The sequence below is a fragment of the Nylanderia fulva genome, unplaced genomic scaffold (genome assembly GCF_048542155.1).
Source record: "Nylanderia fulva isolate GAGA-0341 unplaced genomic scaffold, ASM4854215v1 Scaffold19, whole genome shotgun sequence".
Taxonomy (NCBI): domain Eukaryota; kingdom Metazoa; phylum Arthropoda; class Insecta; order Hymenoptera; family Formicidae; genus Nylanderia; species Nylanderia fulva.
The window spans coordinates 4216266-4238062 of record NW_028190161.1 but is presented as its reverse complement, the minus strand read 5'-3'; the positions used below and the strand labels follow the sequence as shown (position 1 = coordinate 4238062).

Here is a 21797-nt window from a genome sequence, read left to right as displayed (position 1 = left end):
TTTTAGATTTACATTAGCAAACAAAATTGTAAATATAATGTATTATTTGGTACATTATTTTATACATCTGAGTATGTAACTTGAATTGTTTTAAGCTCTTCTCATTTATTCTTTTTATCTTGTTTAAGTATCCGGATGAAGGACTGTGGAGAGCCGTCTAATGGCCGCGATCTTCTCTAGGTAACAAAAAGAGAGGATACTAATCTATTTATAAATTGTTGTCGCGCCTCTCTCTCTCTCTTTCTCTCTTTCTCGTTTTGGTACTCCCTCCCGCTCCTCTAAAAGGATTTCATGGCGTTAATTTTAGTTTCGGCTGAGACGATGTCGCGGTTGGTAACGCGAGAGTGCATCTCATCGTGATAACGTTCTATTGTATACGAACGCATTATTGGAGTCCAATAAACTCTCTGCGACTACTCTTATCCCCGCTGACGTCTGTCAAGTGTTTCTGTTGAAAAGTAAGTGATAGAAACGTGAAAACTCTTCTTTGTCGAGAAAAGCACCTTGATGATATTTTTACTGACTTATTAATAAATCTGTTACTGGAACAGATCGTAATGTGCATCGTACTGAGCTTAATTGGAAAGCAGAAACGCGGTGATTTCGAAGAATAAAACAAATTCATCATGGAGAATGCATCGTGGAGCGGCGACATTATCGCCGCGGAACGAAAAAATCTTGCCCCGATAATGGAAGAAGAAGATAAGGGACAAGCGAAAGGTCTCTCTTCAATCTCTTTTCTCATCTCTCGCGTATGTCCTATATTGGCGCTAGCATACATATACGGAGTTACAAAATTAGTGCGACGATATCGAGACCCAGAATTTATCTTCCTATCAACACGTTTGCCGATCTTTTTTTTTCATCGAATGATTTATGATTTTAAGGGCCAATTTTTCCAACTTCTTGGTAAGTTGTACGCGACAGGTAGAATATTTTCATATCTTTTCAGATAAGTTCTAAAATAGAGACAAAAATATGCTATCTGTAGGGTAAAGGTAAAACTCATCAAGAAATTGGAACAACCGGTCTTAAGGGTGAAACTACGACATTTTCAATGTGTGTTTCAGTAAAAAAAGTACGATAAAACTCTTGGCAGACGTCCGACAGTCGAGATGATCGCGAGACTCGCATTCAGGCACTAAAATCGTGCGGCTGGCTGGCTGGCATCGAAGTCATGCTTTTGATGGAGTACGCTCGAAATAGATTGCCTTAACCGCGGACTTACGCGCGCGGTTGACCGTCGAGGGCTCGTAACGTTCATTGACTTCGTACACGTACGAGTATATAGCAGTACGCGGGATCGATCGCGTCGCTTCAATCTCCTTGAGTAAACAAGCGGAGTCACGACTGCCGCACGAAAAATAGATCTCTTCGTAGATCTTCGCCGTCGCCGCGGGTGATACCGGACTGGAGGAATTTCTCGAGAAGCCTCCACGCGCGCGCGCTCCAGATGGTTTTAAAAAAAGCTTTTAATCCGTAATATCTAAATTCAGGTTCGCAATCGGACTCCTCGGACGCGGCGTCGACTATAAAGCTCTGGACCAGCCGATGGACGCCCTCAGAGGGCTACGACTCGTCGGGCACGTCGTCAGATTCCGAGGTGGGTGAAGAGTACGTTCACGAGGATTATCCACGAGGCATCGCGGGATCGACAATCGCGTGCCAGGCCGCCTACCGGTCACAAGAGTGCTTATGTCAGGTAGATTTGAGACAGAGAGAGAAAGAGAGAAATCAAACAGGAAACTGTATATACTTCTAGATATTGTATTCATATAAATTGTCAATTAGCGAGAAATAATTTTATATTTCGAAAAACAAGAGAGATATCTCTTCCGCCGTGAGGTATTGATGATATCGTTGTAGGCTTGCTTACTCGGCTATGCTAAGATGCTAGCGCTTCAAGGGAGTATGCCTAATATCTGTGCAGTATCCAGCGGTATGCCTAATATTTGCCCGGCGTCATCCACCAGTCATCTGGGAAGTTTCTCGTCTCTTTGCGCGACGCCGTGTACAAGGTCGCTACCTTTCTCTCTATAAGCATATCCAAATCCAATTTATATTATTCTTATAACACATTGAAGAAAACTCTCCTCGATCTTCTTTTGCGACAGCATATCCAACGAGTTCGCGCATCACGCCGTTAAGGAACACGTCGGTCATTATCCGCACATCTGTCATCTGCAGCAAGGTCCGACATGCGTAAAAGAGCGTGGGATACACGCGGGTAGTAGGACGAACAGCACGACGTCGCTGCCGGTAGACTCGACTACCGGTTCTCTAGGTAGAAGACGACGTAGATTACGCAGTAGAGTGGATCGCGATCAGAGGGCCATGTCTCACAGCGATCTCATCTGCCATGAGAGAGAGAGGCTGCACTATTGCTCACTGCAGCAGTTTCACTGCGGCAGCGACGTTTGCATGAACAATTACCATGGTAAAACCGAAGTATACTGTATATAGAAAAAGGTCTCAATAAAACTTCAGATTATATATTGTATATATATGTATGTGTGTGCTATATGTATGAATTATTTCCCAATCTTCTTTTTTTTTTAAATAATATATTATTTAAAAAAAAAAATTATTTTAAATTCTCATCTTATTATTTAATCTTATCATTTAAGTCTTATCATTTCAAATTCTTCACCAAAACATTAACGATCATTTTGTTCAATTTTTGCTCTTCAGGAACGCCTAAGAAAACTGGAAAGCGAACGTGGAGCGCTGCATATGGAAGTGTCGGTTCTATCCGAGCAAGTCGACGCGCAATCGAATAAGATTCAAGAGCTAGAGAGCATGCTTCAGGACAAGAAAGATACTCTAAGGCAGATGGAAGAGGCATTGCAAAAGGTAGGATACGACTTTACGAATCGTGTATCGTCGATATAGAGCTTAAAATAAACGAGAGTTTATCTATCTCAAAGGAAATTCTATCGAGAAGCTCGCTGGAGACGCAAAAGCTTGAGCTTCTCACCTCCTTGTCCGAAATGAAGCTCAGACAAGCTAGTTTGGAGCACGAGAATCTGGCACTGCGTAGCACAAGTCCCTTATCAAATGTTAGTATATATATTTAAACAATTAATATATATTATTGTAATAAAATATTATATAATATACGACACTGTGATAAACCATCAAAAAAAACATCAGAATAAATAATTTGTCGTTTACAGGGTGAAAGATTTAGCAGACATACGGGTCAATATAGTAGTCTTCCTAGGCCACCAACATCCAAGAAAGGTGTTGCATTTGGTAAGGTTCCAAATTTAGTCTCGGGAGCGCATACGACGGTACCCTTGGCTGTTAAGGGAGTCTCCGCGAGATGCCTGTCCGCTCCTATTCTAGGTTCCGATCGATCTTTATCTAAGCATGCGGTGTCACGTTTAGATGTTTTTTTTTTCGACGAACTCAAATCGTCGCGCAACATTATAGTAACAGCATGTCGTTCAGAGATAACGCATTCAAGCTTGCAAAGCATCACGGCTAATAATGCGCGCATGCATTCGACTTCGTTATCATTATTTAATGCATACGTCATTCAAGTTTCTTCGCGGTCTGAATTAATTGTAATAAATGTATGCAAGCGTTATTTTTTAATTTTTATTTTATTATTGTTATTTAGAAAATTTAAATGCAAAGATTGCCAAATTGTAATCATGTACCATGTTATTTAGAAAACTACATACATTTAGAAAACTATATACAGTTCAGAGACACAGGACCGCGAAGAATTAGTATAAAAATTAAAAAGGATTAATATAAAAATATTATATGAGATATATACATGTGTAACATTGTTACAAAAGTAACGTCAGCGATTACAAACGGATATTACCATTGTAGCGGAAGAAGCAAAAATCGTGATCTGCGAGGCCAACGTGGAACCACCACCGCCGAAACCACTCGTGGAACTTACTATGGAGGAAATCGGTGATTGGTTGTCTCGCCTCGGGTTGGAGTGCTACGCCGCTGAACTGAGACGATGGGGTGCCACTGGACCAAAGTTGCTCGATGCCACGCAAGTTCAATTGGAAAAAGAGTTGGACATAAAAAACATCTTGCATAGAAAGAAGCTTCTTTACGCCATCGAAACGGAGCGAAGTAACGGTGCCGAATTTCTCGGTTCTTACAAGGTTGCGTCTTAAAGCGCTTTACTTAAAATCAACGCGTTTTTTCATTGAAAAAGATTCCAAGCTGAAATGATTCTTTCTGGTATCTTGCAGATGGACAACGCGGCCGTGTTACGATGGCTGGACGACATTGGCCTGCCGCAACACAAGGATGCCTTTCATCACGCAAAAGTTGACGGCAGAGTTCTACACAGATTGACTACGGAGGATTTACTGAATCTCGGAGTGACTGCACAGTTGCATGCCGCCAGTTTGAGACGCGGAATTCAGGTATCTTGCGCGCGCATGTTATTTATATCGCACTATATTTATTCAGAAGCTTTGATATATGTATACTTGCAGGTCTTGCGAGACTTGAATTTTGAATTTGACAACTTGGAGAGAAGATCCGCAAATGGAAATGGCGCCGACGGTAGCAACGTGACTCTCTGGACGAATCATCGCGTGATGGAATGGTTGCGCGTCGTGGATCTTGCAGAGTATGCACCAAACATGCGCGGCTCCGGCGTACACGGCGGTCTGATAATCCACGAGGGTCGATTCACCTCCGAGCTGCTCGCGACACTGCTCAGCATTCCGCCAGCGAAAACTTTACTTCGTAGACACTTGACAACGCACTTTAATCAGATCCTGGGCAGAGAGGTGGTCCAGCATAAGAGAGAAATAGAAAGTACACTCGGATTTGTTCCGCTGACGCTTACCGCTAGATTAAAGGTGCGCGTTTCACAATTTTATTTATACATTATATTTCATGTCAAAATAATGTTATGATATTTCTTGTCATCGTCTTGTATACAATCTATTTTATCGCAATAATATTAATGTGGCTTCTTAAAAATATGAAGTTATGTGGTTAAATTTTTAATCAGGTACCAAAGAAATCTCAATTCACGCTGAAACGTAAAAAGAGTAAAAACGAGATGGATTTCGGCAATTTAGTTTGCCCATTGGAAGCATCGCCACCAGGTACCCCATCAACACCCTCGTCAACACCGAGCAGCCCTAACTTGAACTCACCCACATTCTAACCACAATTAAAGCTTCATTCGAGTAATCATCTAAACTAACTTGTAAGTCTAACTTGACTAATTATATTAGAAATCGAGTTACTGAGACATAAGGTTACACTTTTACGAATTATATAAATTATACTCTCGCTCTTCTTTGCAAAAATCTGTATTTCTGCTTTTGTAATATTAGATTCACTTTAAACAAACGAGAATATAAAGATAACAAGTGTATCTTTATCCGGCTTTAAAATTTTATCGGCTTATATCACAACTTTTGCAGTAGTGTATAATAATAGCGATTGCTTTTTTATTCGCAATCATTCATCTCTTCATTATGAATAATACTTTCTTTGAAATTACAAAACCATCGAATCATATATAGGGCACTATTGTATTAACCATTTCGGATATATTTTTGCATATCTACAATTGTTTTGTTCGACTAAAAAAAGGTATAACTTTTCAGATCTGGAGGATACTGGGCAAAGAAAAATTATAGGTTGCATATGAATGGCGGATGGAATTGTAAAGCGATATATTTCGGCGTGAAAAGAAATAAAATAAGTGGATATTTATCTATTTATATATCCAGACAATTGATAAAACATAATGAAACGTCGGAATTATCCGGGACCAGTTATCCATATCGTGAATTACCGTAGCTGTATTTAAACGTATACTTTGATAAAAAGTTACATAAACGAGAGAGCTAACTCCAACACCGCCAGTCTCATTGATGTGAATTAAAAGATTCAATGAAAATTAACCGCGCGTTTTAGATAATAAGTATTTTTATTACCAATCATTAAATTATAGATATAACGCAAATTGGGAATAAAACGCTGAATTTGTATTTACTCTCTACATCTGTCTCTATTTATTCTTAACATATCGTTCTAAGAATATATAAAACGTGATAATTATGTAATTAATTGTTTCTCTAGGATTAGTTACAATGTTTTGCATAATTTTGTAATAATTATAATAAAATCTTTTTAATTTTGTTTCTTTAAATAATAGGAGAAAAGGAAAATTTATTGAAAAATGTGAGTGCAATCATATGATTTTATTATGATATAGAAGAGATACATTAATCTTTGTAAAAGTACATATGTAAGGGTATTAAAATTAGAAGGATTAAATAATAGAAAGGAAATAATAGAATTATAAATTTTGAAACATAAAAGTAGTACATTCTACTGTCGTTAGAGGGACTCTTCTTCGTGCATACGCGTTGACTAAAGTAGTTAAATTTTATAAAATATGGGGTTCTATGGGCCCTGTTCAATTTTTTTCAAAAGTTTTTAGAAATTTTTGGAAAAAATTATAAGAACATATAAAATTGTACATACAAATTATACCTAATAATTTATTTACGCAGCTATTTGTGGCTACTTGAGCTGTCATGTGCGAAGTTTTAGCAACATGTGAAGCGCCTATCACATATACGTGACTGTCATCGTCATCGTTGCGCATGCGCAAAAAAGAGAGTTCGTCACCGTCTGCTTCTACCATCAACCTTTTCTTTCGCTTTCATCAAGATGGTGAGTGTACTCGAATTAGGTTACCTCTGTAATAATCCAACGATATCGGAGACATCATCGTTGTATTCGCGATTTATTTACGATAAACGCATAATCGACAATATCGGGAATAACTTTTTTTAATTATTACGCTCTCGAGAAAAATGCCGCAACATTTATTTGCGTCGTGTTGGAGGAAGATGATCTCTCAATATTGTGTTAACGCTATTCTTAATTCAAGCAATAATTTAAATAATATTCGTAGTATGTATCTCGCTACTTATATTACGCTTTCATTGTCTTTTCTCAGTCGACACACAAGAAGAAGACCAGGAAGCTACGTGGACACGTGAGCCATGGCCACGGCCGCGTTGGTGAGTTTATTCCCGTATGATTTGTTATAAGCATTTATGTGTAAAGTAAATAAGAATATATGATAAAAATGATCCGACATTAAATAGTAAATATAAGTAAAATGAGAATTTTATTTTATAATACTGTTTGCATTTTTTTAGGCAAGCACAGGAAGCATCCTGGTGGTCGTGGTAATGCGGGTGGTATGCATCATCATCGAATAAATTTTGATAAATACCATCCTGGATATTTTGGAAAGGTGAGGATGTTTCTACAAGATATTGTGTTTTTATAACGGAATGCTACGTATGTATGTAATGAATGATTGATCCCTTCAAAATTTAATTTTTACTAATATAAATCACTACATTGATTAGATTTTTTTTTCTCTAAACATTTGACAATTTCTTTTTTTACTATTATACATGATGATATTGCAACGGGCGGTCTTAAAAGTGCTGTACAACACTAACAATCGTGTAGATTGTTGCAATCTGATTATTCTTTGCAAAATTTCTCTTATATTCAAGTATGAGAATCTAAAATATTAAAAAAATATCAAATAATCAATATTTATTTTCTGCTAAATTATTTTTTGCATTCAAAATCTATTATCAGGATTTCTCTAATTGATATTTGTTCTGTTTATAGCTCGGTATGAGGAACTATCATTTGCGACGTAATACCAAATGGTGTCCTGCAATAAATTTGGATAAATTATGGACCCTTGTCTCTGAACAAACGAGATTGAAATACAAAGACGTCGAAGGCAAAGCACCTGTCATTGATCTTGTAAAAGCGGTAAGTCAAACTTTCTTTTAATTTTATATATTTTTTTTTCTCAAAACATTTGATAATTTCTTTTTTACTATTATACATGATGATATTGCAACGGGCGGTCTTAAAAGTGCTGTACATCACTTACAATCGTGTAGATTGTTGCATTCTGATTATTTTTTGTAAAATTTCTTTTATATTTAAGTGTGAGAATCTAAAATATTACAAAATATTAAATAATCAATATTTATCTTTTCAGGGATATTACAAACTCTTGGGAAAAGGACGTCTTCCTAAGCAACCTGTCATCGTAAAAGCTAAATTCTTTAGTAAACAGGCTGAAGATAAGATCAAGGCAGTTGGTGGCGCGTGCGTCTTGTGTGCGTAATCATTAAATAAACATTTTTTTAAACATTCATGTTTCTTTTAATGTCTCACATGTCTTATTTTTATAAATTCTATTTTATTTAAGTATATTACATATTTTGCGACTTTATATAAATATCGAGTAAAATGATCAAGTTGGTCTCTCGTATGATGAATATAGAAATGTACAAACAGTTACATTTCTTTCAAAAAGATAATGTGCACGAACTTTCAGTAATAAAAAAATTACATAAGCATTCGAATGTATTATGCTATATGAGGCGGTGGAGGAGGTATTTGCATTCCACTCGCCAGGAGAGCCGGTGGTGGAGGTACCGGATTAAACATGGGTGGTCTAGGAGGAGGTGGTGGAACAGGTACCATCGTACTCAATCCTGGCCTTATCAGAGGAACTGGTGGTGGTGGTACTTTGCCCACGGACGGTTTTTCATTCTTGAATGCAAATTGCAGAAAAAATTGTTTCGTATCCTTGTTCCAGTGAGTCCAGAACTTTCCTTCTGCCTTCTCCACTTCTCTGCTGGGAACCTATAAATCATAGATTCTAAATAACAATTTTATTCATGGGAAACAATGATTGTATAGAGCAGAAAAAGCAGCTTTGCGACTGTTGTAAAATTTTTGAATCTGATTGATATATGCTTTTGATCTTAGCTGAATCTAAGAGCATGTACTAATCAGATTCAACTTTTTCTGCTGAATGCAGCCATTGTTGAGAATATTTCAAAGCAGCTTTTAAAAATATTTACTTTGAAGGCAATAGTCTCATATGGTTCAGCTGCAAACAGTAAATACTGCCATTTGCGATCCGGTGGCTCAACCCTTTGCTCATAAGCGGACATAAACCTATGTCGTGGTATCACATTGTCCGCCACCTCTGGATAGTCTACCTGAAACAGCAGACTTTGCTGTCCAGATTCTGGATCGCGTTGTTTCGTAACTCGATAACCGGGTCGACCGATCTTGACGAATTTCTTGGGCTCGACCCGGGGTTTCTCCGGTGCTAGGGTCTGTGGTGCTTCCTTAGCCTCCTTAGCGGCTCTTCTGGCCAGATTAGCCTGATGCTTCTTACCCTGCGTGTGCGCCAGGTAACTGCCCTCGTTATTGTGTAAGGTGAGACACAATTTGCATTCGTACGAGCCCAAATGATTCTTCATAAAATACGGGTCCTTGTTCAAGTCTATAGTCTCCAGGGCGAGCTGACGCAGTCGTTCCCGGCGGTCGCGGTTGCTCTCCGACCAGGAGGCGACCCCGCCGCCGCCGGTTTTGCCACCCGGACGATTTTGGAAATCCATCCTCGATCACTTAATGAGAGAGATGAGGACACTCGTTCTTCTCGTAAAATGCGAAAACACTCAGACAGGAATGTAAATATAAATAACCTCGTAAGATGCGGATACGATGCACTCGAGTTGTCTCACTTGTCACAACCGCGTTTCATGACATTCGCTAGATGGGTGCACTAAACGTTGAAACCTGATACGTCATGCTCGATTTGGACAAATCTTGGATTGAATCTTTTTTCAATCTTTTTTTACAACATAAAATATGTTCCTTGTAATTTTACGTAATTTTCGTCTCTTTCCTTCTCTTTTCAAAACGTTTCCATCCTTTATTTCATTAATATGCGAAGAGTGCAACAAAATGCATCATTGGACTATGCATATTGCAGATTTAGAATTTGACCACTCAGAACAAGATGGACAGAAATTTCTTTGTCCCTATTGGTCAAATTCTATGAAATCTTGATTTTTGACGCGATAACCTGATGTAAGCATGACAGTTCCTTTCAAGCGAGAATTTTCAACGTGTTCGTCTGTATGCATTGTGTCTGCTATTGTTATGACGCACCACACTTGTTGATAAATAGCAGCGTCGACCCAATTTGATCCAGGTTCAATTATGGCACGATTTAATCTTAATACGTCATGGATTTAATGTTTAAATTATTGGTAAAAATCGACTTTCTTTTTTGAAAAGAAAAAAAGAAAAGATCAAGATTATTAATAGAATCGCTGCTTCCTTAACGGAAACTACGGAAACGACGGAGAGTTATGGCAGCTAGAGGCATTCACAGCTTGAGATTTAATCAGGATCAAGGTGAGCCTCTCAATTTTTATTAGTTTAAGCTATGACATATACTTAATGTTTCATTGTCTTCTCTTTGATAGGATGCTTTACTTGTTGCATGGAATCTGGGCTGAGAATTTACAACGTTGAACCACTGGTCGAGAAAGCACACTTCGATAATGATTTGATGGGAAGCATCTCCATGGCGGAGATGCTCTGGAGGACGAACGTGATCGCCGTTGTAGGCGGTGGAAACCGTGCTAAATTCGCTGACAATACTGTTTTGATCTACGATGATCTATCAAAGAAGTTTGTCATGGAAGTCACTTTTACCAGTCTAATCAAAGCAGTCAGATTGCGAAGAGATAAGTAAGTTATTTATAGAGAGAGAGAGAGAGAGAGAGAAACGTCTGTAATAGGAGTGATCTTTTGTTATAGAATGGTGGTTGCACTACAGCGAGAAATTCATGTCTTTTCGTTTCCTACGCCTATTCGAAGGCTGCTGACGCTCGAAACTAGAGATAATCCGATGGGTTTGATGGAAATTGCGACATTTGCGACAGCACAGAGGCAGCTCTTGGCTTTTCCTGGCCACAAACTTGGTAGTGTACAATTGGTGGATCTCGCAGCCACTGAGGCTGGAAGTTCTAGCGCTCCTGTCACTCTCTCTGCACATCAGGTATTTTAATAATTAATAATGCGAGCAATCTTTTATTTAATTTTATTATTGCACATATATACATATATTTTATTGTAATAGGGTGCATTGGCGTGTCTGGCAGTTAATGGAAATGGAACCATGATTGCTACTGCGTCGGTTCAAGGAACTTTGATCAGAGTGTGGGACTCTGTACGCAGGAGTTTATTAGTCGAATTGAGGCGTGGTGCCGATCCTGCTACGCTTTATTGGTCAGTAAATAAGATTGGTATTATTCAGATACATGTATATTAGCACTTTTTTCTTCTCTATAAGCATTACCTTAATAATAAACTATTTTTTTATTTTATTAATTATCTGATATTTTTGTCCAGTATAACTTTTAGCAGAGATTCAGAATTTTTGTGTGTCTCGAGCGATAAGGGGACAGTACATATATTCGCTCTGAAGAATACGAGCTTGAATCGACGATCCACGTACGTGAAGTTTTTTGAGCAAGCAAATTTTTTTACCGCACGAATTATAATTTTATATCATCATTGTTTGCAGTTTTTCCAACATGGGTTTTCTTGGTAATTACGTTGAGAGTCAATGGGCATTGGCTACTTTCACGGTACCTCCGGAGTGCGCGTGCGTTTGCGCGTTTGGCATGCATAATTCTGTGATAGGTATTTTATATAAAATGAAATTTATCATCACGATATATGTCTCGCTTCCATTTTCTTCTTCATTTCAGCTGTATGTATGGACGGAACTTTTCACAAGTATATTTTCACTGCGGAAGGCAATTGCAATCGGCAAGCATTTGACGTCTTTCTCGATGTGTGTGATGACGATGATTTTTAACATAAGGCCTATTACGCGGATAAATACAAGATTATTATTGTTATGAAACAGTACTTGCAACGAAATTTCTCTAGTCGGTTTGCAAATGAGATTTCATGTATGTGATAATTGTACAGGTCAGGTATAATTGAGTAAACTGTAAAAAGCACATAAGTCGTGAAAAAATTGATATTCCGTGTTTTCAACTTTTTCATGGTGTACATATGCTTTGCATAATTATATAGTAAATACTATATATTGTATAATAAAATATTAACATTTATTTTGTATAACAAACAGACTATGTAATTATTTTTTGTCACCTAGCTTTTATCTGAAGATGCAGAAAACAGATTTTATACAATTTACTATAACGCACTGATTCTATAGGAACCTTGAAATAAATTTCATAGAATAACTTATGTCCATTTGCTGGAAGAGAAGGCTCGTTCCCTAACTCTTTCTGAAAGAAATAAATCTCAATAATATAAAATAACTATGTAAAACAACTGTCTAATAATATTTTTATTTAAAAGACGTACTGTATGGCTCAGGATTTATCATGGGTCGAATCATGGAAGCATAACTGAATACACCTATTAGTCCAACAAAACTTCCAACAAATACTCCATATCTCCACCCTCTCAATCGCATAGCTTCCAGTTGATTTGCAAAATAGTATATATATACAATATTAATTTATTTAAAGCATGAATAGAGAAATTTCTATCATGCAAAATTGAATCATATTCCACTTATTTCATTTGATTAGATCTCCAATCTGTAAGAACACATAATAAGATGTAAAATAAAATTTAGAATTAAACTATAATAACATCGCCATAAAAAGATGTCGCACTTAATTCTTATTGCGGAAATTATATTGTACTATAAACATTAAATAATTCAGAGTTTCAATTTGTACATACATCTCATATTATTGATTATTTCGCATCTATTTTTAAGGTTAAATAACAAGGATCAATGATCAAAGAAGAGACAGAGAGCAATCATTTTGCTTTTTCGATGTTACGATTCAATGCCACTAGATGGCGAATATAATTTTTCATTTCTCGCAAGTGTACTTTGCACTCACGCTCAGTTTATAAGAAACGTCATCAGAGGCGATATATGTACTTGCTTCGGCAGTACATATACTAAAATTGGAACGATACAGAGAAGATTAGCATGGCCCCTGCGCAAGGATGACACGCAAAATCGTGAAGCGTTCCACATTTTTTGCTCTCACCTATTGTCAACCAGAAAATTATATTCACACGCTACTCGAGTGTTTTAGGGCCGGTCGTTTTATCTCTTGGTAAATTTTACTCGACAGGCAGCATATCTTCGTCTCTTTTTTTAGAACTCATCTTAAGAAAAGAGATGAAAATATGCTACCTGTCAAGTAAAACTTACCAAGAAGTTAAAAAAATCGGACCTTACATTTTTTTTGTAACTGAACTTCCTGCACTAAAACTGACAAATATTTAGACATTGAAAGAACAAAAGTTATAAAGAACAAATCTATTAATTATTTAAATTGCAATTTTATAAATTATTTTATTATCTCATCGAGATTTTCGAAAGAATTTTGCTACATTAGAGAATTAATTACACATTTTTTACAAAGGGATTAGTTTTGAAAAATAAACGCACGAATTGAGCATAATTTTCTTATGCAAGTGAACGATTCAAATGATTAAATTTTATCGATCTGCAATAATTTATCGAGATGTTGATCTCGATAATATCGATTGCCTTGCGATTTCGATATACGATTGACTTTTTCATATTGTAAGCAGCGCGCAGATGATTACTGCACTTAATGCGATATCCGGCGTTAGCGTCGTTTCCGACACCCGTGCGGTGCTGTCACCGTAGCACATAGGGTGTCTAAAAGGTATGCGCGCGCATGCGAGCGCGACCGCGGGCCGTTGGCCGTTAAGTTCGAAAGATGAGGAGAACGACTCTCCTTCGAGCAGTGCAAACGAGTAGACGGTGCAAATTGTAGAAGCATTTCGTTCTTTATTAAATCTTTATTATACTAATAATAGAGTCAGTTCAGTTTCACCTAAAACCGCTCCAATCCTAGCGAGAACCATTTTCAGTGCATTCGGACTTCTGTGGTATCCAAGCCTCTCTTTTCGTTAAAATCAGTCTTTTATCATCGGCTACTTGACATATATGAAAGGAAGTGAACATTCGAGTAGATTCCAGACGAGGATCCAAAGGAAAGAGAAATACGTTATACGCTCGAGTCAATTCAAATATCCGCGAAGACATTTACAATATTTATCCGAGAAAGCGTACATTTGAATGAATCTAAAGAGAAAAGATTGTGAAAATTTCGTATTATTATTTAGAAACGCGTGTATATTTCTTACCGTTATCGTACATACACGCCTAAGTACACTAACGAGTTTGGAAGTGTCAAGTGAGAAATGTTGACAGCTGAATGTCCCGGTCTCGTCGCCGCGCGTGTGTGGTTTCTTTACCAAACATCATTTAAAATAAATATAATTATAACACGCGGACGCAATATATTATAAATAACGATTAAGGCGGAAAATTCCCTCGTGCCGAAGTTTAGCGATAACGAAATCCTGTTGAGACGGTATGCGGACCTCGGTGACGCTCTATTGACAGGTTATGCTCGCGGAAGAATAAATGTGAATCGATCGCAAGTGTAGCATCGCGAGGGGAAAAAAAAGAGGAAAACATGCCGAGGAAGTGGTTGTCGAATTTCGCGTTGGCCGGTACTATCAGATTGCTGCTGATGAACTCTGAATATCAAAAAATAATTGGCAATCGCGTCGAAGTGTCAACCGCTCTGAACTCCTGGAAAAGAGGTTAGTTGATTTTTCTGCATTAGAATTTACAAAGATAGTGGAAAGAACATAAGTTATAGTTTCGATTTAGTTGATCAAGAAGTACGTAAGAAAACTCATATTTATTTTGATCGATTGAGGGACAGATTTTTCTAATGTTAATTTTGATGAATTTTCAGTGACTGAGGGAGTTTACTTGCACGAATTCGGTATAGATCCTTATGAAGGAGACCTGTTTCACGAAACCCCAATAGGCTTATACATTTTCAAGCTTATGCAGAAATACTTACCTCAGTGGACGTTATTTCTGCTGTTTGTTGTCACTGATTTGACAACTGCTCTGTGCCTCGCTCTGACTGCGAAGCGCTATGCCATTGAACTGGTCAGTTTGGTTATTGAGATGATAGTTGAGTTTGGACTCTAGTTAAAGTATTTTTAAACTTGTGATGATCAATTGAAAGAATATATATTTTTTTACAATTCATATATATTACAGGCAACAAAAAGGAAAGAGGGAAAGGAAGATGATAGGAAGTCTAGTCAAGATATTCCTAGCACGTCTGCTCTGTATGTTTCTGCAGGGTATCTGTTCAATCCTTACATAATACTAAACTGTGTCGGCCTAACAACGACAGTTTTTACAAATCTACTCTATTCGATTGCACTGTTGTCCATGACAAGACGTTCCATGTTCTGGAGTTGCATGTCAATAGCGTTGCTGACATTGCAAGGGCTCTATCCTGTGTCGCTCATGGTACCTGCAACCATCTACGTCGCCAGCACAGTGAAGAATAGAAGAATCAGTATTGTTACAATGTTAATCGTATTTACGAGTATCTTAACTGCCCTATTCGCCATTTCCTACAGCATTATGGGAAGTTGGTCCTTTTTACGGAATACAATTGGTTTCGTACTGACCGTTCCCGATTTACGTCCGAATATCGGATTGTACTGGTACTTCTTTACAGAGATGTTTGAGCATTTTAGATGGCTCTTCATCGCATCTTTCCAAATAAATGTCAGTTTACTGTACATAGTCCCGCTAGCACTGCGATTACGACGTGATCCAATGTTAATGGCGTTCTCCTATTTAGCAATAGCTGCCATATTTAAATCATATCCATGCATTGGAGACGTCGGTTTTTATATATCTCTGTTACCTTTGTGGAAACACTTGTTTCAACGTGAGTCAAAGGAATTTTAAAATCAATTTTGAGTTAATGATACAAATTATTTCTAATTTCTAATTCCATCTAATTTTGTTTTTTTCCAGATATGCAACAGGGATTTATCGTAGGTTGTTTTATACTATTTTGTACGGTATTCGCACCGACCGTGTGGCATCAGTGGATATATTCCAGATCGGCTAATGCAAATTTCTATTTCGGAGTAACATTGGCGTTTGCCATAGCGCAGATTTTTCTTCTTACGGATATTCTGTTCGCCAGCGTGAAACACGAGTTCGCAATTCAACATGGTATTAATAAGAAGGTTAATGGAAATGAGGCTAAATTACTGCTCGAATAAGAATGCTTTCCTAGATTGCGAAATGTAATATCTTGTCGATGAACAATGATACCAAGTGATACAATACTTCTGGAGTATTTATTTCAAGGACATAAATAGTTTTTTACAAAAAAATATCTTCTGTCGATATTTTTTCTACAATTTCCGCTCATTCCTTGTATAATATTTCACAAGGAGATTAAAAACTATTACATATTTTGGATGTCATAAATAATAACCACATAATTTTCATAATTGATAAAACTTTCAAAACTATATATCGCATCAAAGTATCGCATATATATATTTTCAAATTTTCGTAAGTTGCATTTTTGTTAATTTTTATATCTGTCTTTTGTTAATCTTTAACATGTATTCTTTCAATCTTGAATGTTTCTGGTAATATATAAGTATTGGAGCTACCTCTTCTCTTCTCTTTGCTTCTCATTGTCAACTGGAGAGCAAAACATCTCAAAAATGCTTGGAATATATTGGAAATTATATTTTTAAACTTGCTACTTTGGATCAGAGATTTCAGTATGAATTTTTACATTTAGAACCTTTAGAATGTCATTTAAAAAAAAAAGTTTATTACTCAAATGAATCAATATGTGGTAATTTATTTTAAAGTATTTATTATCATAAATATCTTGTTTTTAAAAAAATATACATGTCACGATGTTTAAAACTTATTATTAGATAATCAGTTACAAGCCTGTTATCATAAATAAAAATGTAAATATGTTAGAATCTACATAATTGTAAAATATAGCAAAAGAACTATTTTAAAAAGATTCTGCAACTGTAAAATCACAGCAGAAAAAAGCGATTTAAAAATATCTTATAAAATTTTCTGTTTGCATCATTATAACGATATAGTTTTTAATTGTAATATTTAATTATAACGTTAAATTACACTACAATATTTCAATTATAAATATGACATACATATGTAATATCATCTCAGAAATATTAATTCTAAGGAGAAATTTTCTATAATAAACGTAATCATTATAAAATCATTAATATTATTAGAGGGATATTAAATTATCACAAAAATGTAATTTAATACTGAACATAGTTGGTTGTACGTTTCGAGAAACGCACTTAAAAAACGAAATAAGATATTAGTAAAAAGATATAAATACTAAATTCAATTGTTCGGTGTAATAATGTTTTTAAAGACACAACTGTCAATCAGTTCTTATTTTTACGTTAGTGTTAATTTTTTCTCCATTGCAGGCACTAATATATTGGATAATTCCTCTTTTTTGTTTTTACCAAGTTTTACAGTAACAGATATTTTCGTCTCATTTGTGTTACGATTATTATTTTCATTAGTTTCATAATCACTCTTTAATTTGGCTATCACATCTGATTTTAATGGGGACTTGTTGAACGGGATACACCCATTATGCTCTTTACAATATTCCCAAAGTGCCTTCCAATGCTTATTTGTGCAAAGAATATTTGAATTGCCTATTATTATCATAAGTGCTTTTGCACGTGTCACGGCAACATTAAATCTCTAAAAGAAATTAGAAACATTATATATAGAAATGTATATAATGTACATAAAATAGTATTTGGTGCGTGCATATATCGTAAAATAATTTTACATACTTTTGGATTGGATAAGAAACCAATGTGTTCTTCACCATCATGTTCAAAAATTTTGGATCGTACTGTTGACACTATTATCACAGTTCGTTCTTGCCCTTGAAATGTTTCAACTGTTCCCACAGTTATGTTTTCCAATTGGTTTTGTGCTAAATATTCAACGATTTGTATCTGTTGCTGTTTAAAAGGTGTTACTATTCCAATATCCTTCGGCGTTATCATATGCTTTCCAAATTTCGATTTAAGCAGTATTTTCACATATTCTATCACTACTAGTATTTCAGCAGTGTTTAAGACACTACAAATTAAACATATTTGTACAATTTTACAATTAATTATAAAAATAATTTACTTATAATTTAAGACAATTAAAGTGAAATCTATGTTTGTTTAAATTTATTAACCTTCCATTTGGATTTCTCTCTTCTTTGCCTAGAACCTCTTGAAATATCATGGGAAATAATTTATTAGGTACCTTTGACCAGTTCAAATTTATATGTTTATCTATTCCACAGGCTTTCAATTCATTCTCATAAAATTGTTTATTTGGTACATATAACAATTTTTCATGACTACGGTAATTTTTAATTAATTTTGTTATATAATTCGGATTATACTTTCCATTTTGCTTTTTATATGGATGACAATCGTTCATTAATCTTTCCAACATAGATATTCCTGTTGAGATATTAGATTATTAAGATATTACTTTTGTGATACATTGCGCGACATTTGAGATATTATTTAGGAAAAACTTGCCAAAAAAATGTTTACTCCATTTGGAGCGAACGCGAGGTCCTAACTGGTAAGGATCACCTGCAATAACGATTTGTGCTCCAAAGTGCTCAGGCCTTTCATTTTCATTTTTTTGATGTGTTATTGTTAAGGGAATTAACATCTCTGGTTCAATCGCTTGACTCGCCTCGTCAATGATTATATAAGAAAAATGATTCTCTTTAAAATTTATAGCATTCAATCTATAATAATATATAGAAAACGAGAAAATTGTAAAATTTCTTCATAATGTATATTTATATAAATAGTGCTAAAATTCAAATAAAATTATTTTTTGTACTCGTGCAGAAATTATTATTATAGAGAAGCTTATCTATATGTGCATATACATGCTTGAATACTATATTACATATATAAAGAAACGAAATATATTTGGAATAATTATACCTTATGGACGTTATTAATGTTGTAACAATAATTTTTTTAAATAACAATAACTCTTTTGGCAAAAAGAGAGACTTTCTGTCAACAAAATTTGCACATGGTCGTATAGTTTGATCTATATTTTCCCTGTTTTTAAACATACAAAATTCACTTTATAACATATGCATATATATATTTTATTAGTTTTTTAAAATAATATATGCTGCATTTAGTTAAAATTGATTATTATTAATAATCAAATTTAAAATAGAAATAAATCTTTTGCTAATACAAAAAATTGATCACATTAGGCTTACATTATTGATAGAAATAAAAAAATCAATATAAAAGCAATTTGTTACCATGATCTAGATGCTGCATACATTCGATACACTTTGTTTGCTGGCACATTGTCAATTAATCTTTTGGTAATTTCATCAACTGCTGCATTAGATGTTGCACATACCAATATGTTTTTCATGGGATAATGTTTTACAATCTATCAACCAAAGAGTTAAAGACAAAAGGAAAAAAAAATAAAATGTGTTAGATATAAAAAGAAAACAAATTACTTGACATATAAGTTCGACTAATGTTGCTGTTTTCCCAGTGCCTGGAGGACCGAAAATTATATAAGGTGCTGGGTATGCAGTATTATACAAGATTTTCCTTATCGCTTGTTTTTGTTCTTCATTCTGTTCTATCTTAGTGTTTATCCATTTAATGTCGCTATATAAAACATATATTTAAAATTAAAGTGCTAAAAAGCAATGTAAATGTAAATATTAATAATGGTTTAAAAACTTACTCTTTTAAATCTGTATTATTTATTTTGAGTTTAGGATATATAATTTCTTCTAAATTGTGTTTTTCACTCATTATCATCAATGCATAATGGCAACATTTTAATGAATAATCTTTACTCCTAAAATTTATATTAAACCTCTTGTTTTCGTCTTTGAATATTCTTGCTTTTCTATACCAATTATACAAAATTAATAATTTCAATACATTTGTTTTCTATATTCTGTTATTTAATAATAATCATATTATAAATTATAAATGTATGCTATATTCCTATTAATACATAATAAAAGAATTGTAAACTTACTTCAAAAACTCTGGTTGTATTGTTATTTGATTTTCTGTTATCTTCAAAACTCTAGCGCAAATTGTTTTTTTTGTAATAGTTTCAGTAAGATACACTTTATCATCTGGTACAACTATAGGAGTTTCCTTATTTATATATGGTAAATCAATTAAGAAACATCCATTTAAATTGGAGTTCTTAATTTTATGATTTAACAACTTGTACCGGCTCAGTTCACAATCTAATTCAAACTGCTCTAAATATAAGCATATTTTTAGTATAATTAAATAAGAATCATAATTTAGCCTTTGTACAGTATGCAAACTCTTAATGCATTTTATATAATCAAGACATTTTTGTGAAAGGTTATTATCTTCCTGCAAATGTCTTTGCAATGCAATTTTTAAATCAGGTGGAGTTCGAATTAATGGTAGCTTAAATATTGGTGCTACTGAAAATGCTGTGCAATCCCTAAAAGAATGATAAATTGTATAATACAGTTAACAGTTACATAAATTACTTAGATTAGAATAAAATGGAATTATTAATTAAGTAAATAATTTTTTCAATATGCTAAATATTGTATGATATATAGAATTCAAGTTATTTGCAGCTTTATATGTTATACATGTGAAAACTATATATAACAGTTGCTAATAAATTTAATAAAATATTATATTATTGTAATACAAAGTTCTCGTACTCATCGTCAGGATCCACTGTGGTATTTCTATTCATTGCCATAATAGAAAATTGTTAGATGAAACGTCAAGATGTAAAACGTCTAGTTAGTCTAAACCTAAAAGCCATTTTGCAGGAAAAAAAATGAAGATATTTATAACATAATTTCTATTATAATTATAAATCTTTATATAAAAACCTAATTAAAAATTTTATATCAATATTTTACATTTAAAAAATATCTTCATATATGAGTTATATAAAAATCTTGGATAAAGAAATAAAAATAAAATTGATATTTTTTTACACTATTCGTACTACATGTAGACACAATTATTCTAAAAAAATAATATATAAAATACTTACGTTTATATGAGTTTTGCAAAGTAACGAAAATGTCAAGTATTAAAAGTTGTAAAAGCGTGCACATGTTTATAGTCTCGTGAATATATTATAACGTTTCAATGAAAGAGGGGATTTCCGTTCGTACAGATAACGCTATATACATGAGCCAATAACTATTGCAGCCGATGCAGGTGCATCTTTAGGTTTGTTCGCGTCGCATGCCCCAACTTGCTCCTTTTTACTTCAATGCGCTCGTATTGGTCCAATTCGAGGAGCGCACCAATACAAGCGCATTGGAGTAAGAAGGAGTAAGTTGGAGCATGCGACGCGAACAAACCTTTTAATTATTAGTTATTTTATGTGTAGTAATTTATAAATTATAGTTGACTTTGACCAGTGGCGTAGCCAGGAAAAAGGAGAAGATATTATTCTCTGTTCTTATTGATGGATATTTTTTATTTCTTATTTCTTGTTGCTTGGCATTGTGTATGGGGCTTAAATGATAAGATGAGTTCGTTCGGAAAAACGTTGATAAATAAGGTCAAAGCGCTAAAAGGATGACTCTTGAACGTACCTTATGTATAATACTTTTTTTACGTATAATACATGTATTATCGCCCTTATATATTTTTTCTTTGTTTGCGAAGTGTCCAACGTTATAAATGACCACAGCCACTCACATTGATTGACGCCTAAAGTAACTAGTAACGATGAAAGAGCTTCATTTTGAATTAGCATTTTTCAAAAATTCGAATGTTTAAAATTCATTATACTTATTTAAATACACATAATTGTATTAAACAAGTAAAAACACAAGATTAATTATAATACGTTA

At 34.6% G+C, this 21797-nt stretch overlaps 6 protein-coding genes, 1 long non-coding RNA gene and 1 other non-coding gene across 11 annotated transcripts; 5 read left to right on the top strand and 3 right to left on the bottom strand.

Annotated features, from left to right (window-relative positions):
* The first annotated feature begins 58 nt into the window (after positions 1 to 58).
* On the top strand, positions 59 to 6007 carry Liprin-beta (liprin-beta 1). 4 transcript variants are annotated; one of them, XM_085481800.1, is made up of 14 exons: positions 60 to 180; positions 308 to 458; positions 552 to 720; positions 1497 to 1702; positions 1867 to 2018; positions 2115 to 2448; positions 2692 to 2853; positions 2928 to 3059; positions 3177 to 3348; positions 3847 to 4136; positions 4227 to 4403; positions 4476 to 4847; positions 5003 to 5203; positions 5610 to 6007. In XM_085481800.1, exons 3-13 carry the CDS (start codon positions 627 to 629, stop codon positions 5159 to 5161), a joined length of 2250 nt encoding a protein of 749 aa, XP_085337926.1. In that variant the 5' UTR covers positions 60 to 180; positions 308 to 458; positions 552 to 626; the 3' UTR covers positions 5162 to 5203; positions 5610 to 6007. The 4 variants fall into 4 exon arrangements, with proteins under 4 accessions (XP_085337927.1, XP_085337926.1, XP_085337928.1 ...); XM_085481801.1 differs by having other exon boundaries at positions 59 to 458; positions 5003 to 5099; XM_085481802.1 differs by having other exon boundaries at positions 65 to 458; positions 3177 to 3255.
* A 607-nt stretch (positions 6008 to 6614) lies between these two features.
* Positions 6615 to 8213, top strand: RpL27A (ribosomal protein L27A). Its single transcript, XM_029305407.2, has 5 exons — positions 6615 to 6687; positions 6977 to 7040; positions 7182 to 7279; positions 7672 to 7821; positions 8057 to 8213. Exons 1-5 carry the CDS (start codon positions 6685 to 6687, stop codon positions 8183 to 8185), a joined length of 444 nt encoding a protein of 147 aa, XP_029161240.1. The 5' UTR covers positions 6615 to 6684; the 3' UTR covers positions 8186 to 8213.
* Positions 8214 to 8240: 27 nt separating this feature from the next.
* Sf3a2 (splicing factor 3A subunit 2) lies at positions 8241 to 9640 on the bottom strand. The gene is made up of 2 exons (XM_029305406.2): positions 8931 to 9640; positions 8241 to 8709 (listed from the first exon to the last, which is right to left on the bottom strand). Exons 1-2 carry the CDS (start codon positions 9474 to 9476, stop codon positions 8431 to 8433), a joined length of 825 nt encoding a protein of 274 aa, XP_029161239.1. The 5' UTR covers positions 9477 to 9640; the 3' UTR covers positions 8241 to 8430.
* Positions 9641 to 9936: 296 nt separating this feature from the next.
* Positions 9937 to 12031, top strand: LOC114932986 (WD repeat domain phosphoinositide-interacting protein 4). The gene is made up of 7 exons (XM_085481804.1): positions 9937 to 10281; positions 10353 to 10620; positions 10690 to 10930; positions 11012 to 11160; positions 11284 to 11385; positions 11459 to 11577; positions 11646 to 12031. The coding sequence occupies exons 1-7, from the start codon at positions 10236 to 10238 to the stop codon at positions 11753 to 11755; spliced, it is 1035 nt and encodes a 344-aa protein (XP_085337930.1). The 5' UTR covers positions 9937 to 10235; the 3' UTR covers positions 11756 to 12031.
* Positions 11474 to 12841, bottom strand: LOC146723527 (uncharacterized). Its single transcript, XR_014924533.1, has 3 exons — positions 12664 to 12841; positions 12277 to 12515; positions 11474 to 12197 (listed from the first exon to the last, which is right to left on the bottom strand). It is a non-coding gene; the product is annotated as an uncharacterized LOC146723527 (long non-coding RNA).
* A 26-nt stretch (positions 12842 to 12867) lies between these two features.
* On the top strand, positions 12868 to 12974 carry LOC114933016 (U6 spliceosomal RNA). Its single transcript, XR_003819997.1, has one exon. It is a non-coding gene; the product is annotated as a U6 spliceosomal RNA (small nuclear RNA).
* A 664-nt stretch (positions 12975 to 13638) lies between these two features.
* Positions 13639 to 18367, top strand: PIG-U (phosphatidylinositol glycan anchor biosynthesis class U). The gene is made up of 4 exons (XM_029305393.2): positions 13639 to 14583; positions 14742 to 14944; positions 15059 to 15746; positions 15836 to 18367. Exons 1-4 carry the CDS (start codon positions 14454 to 14456, stop codon positions 16087 to 16089), a joined length of 1275 nt encoding a protein of 424 aa, XP_029161226.2. The 5' UTR covers positions 13639 to 14453; the 3' UTR covers positions 16090 to 18367.
* LOC114932978 (putative RNA helicase mov-10-B.1) lies at positions 17026 to 21201 on the bottom strand. Its single transcript, XM_029305397.2, has 11 exons — positions 20984 to 21201; positions 20640 to 20735; positions 19958 to 20407; positions 19655 to 19822; positions 19419 to 19575; positions 19209 to 19345; positions 18871 to 18993; positions 18448 to 18665; positions 18093 to 18366; positions 17692 to 17986; positions 17026 to 17596 (listed from the first exon to the last, which is right to left on the bottom strand). The coding sequence occupies exons 2-11, from the start codon at positions 20678 to 20680 to the stop codon at positions 17279 to 17281; spliced, it is 2181 nt and encodes a 726-aa protein (XP_029161230.2). The 5' UTR covers positions 20681 to 20735; positions 20984 to 21201; the 3' UTR covers positions 17026 to 17278.
* Between the last annotated feature and the right edge of the window lie 596 nt (positions 21202 to 21797).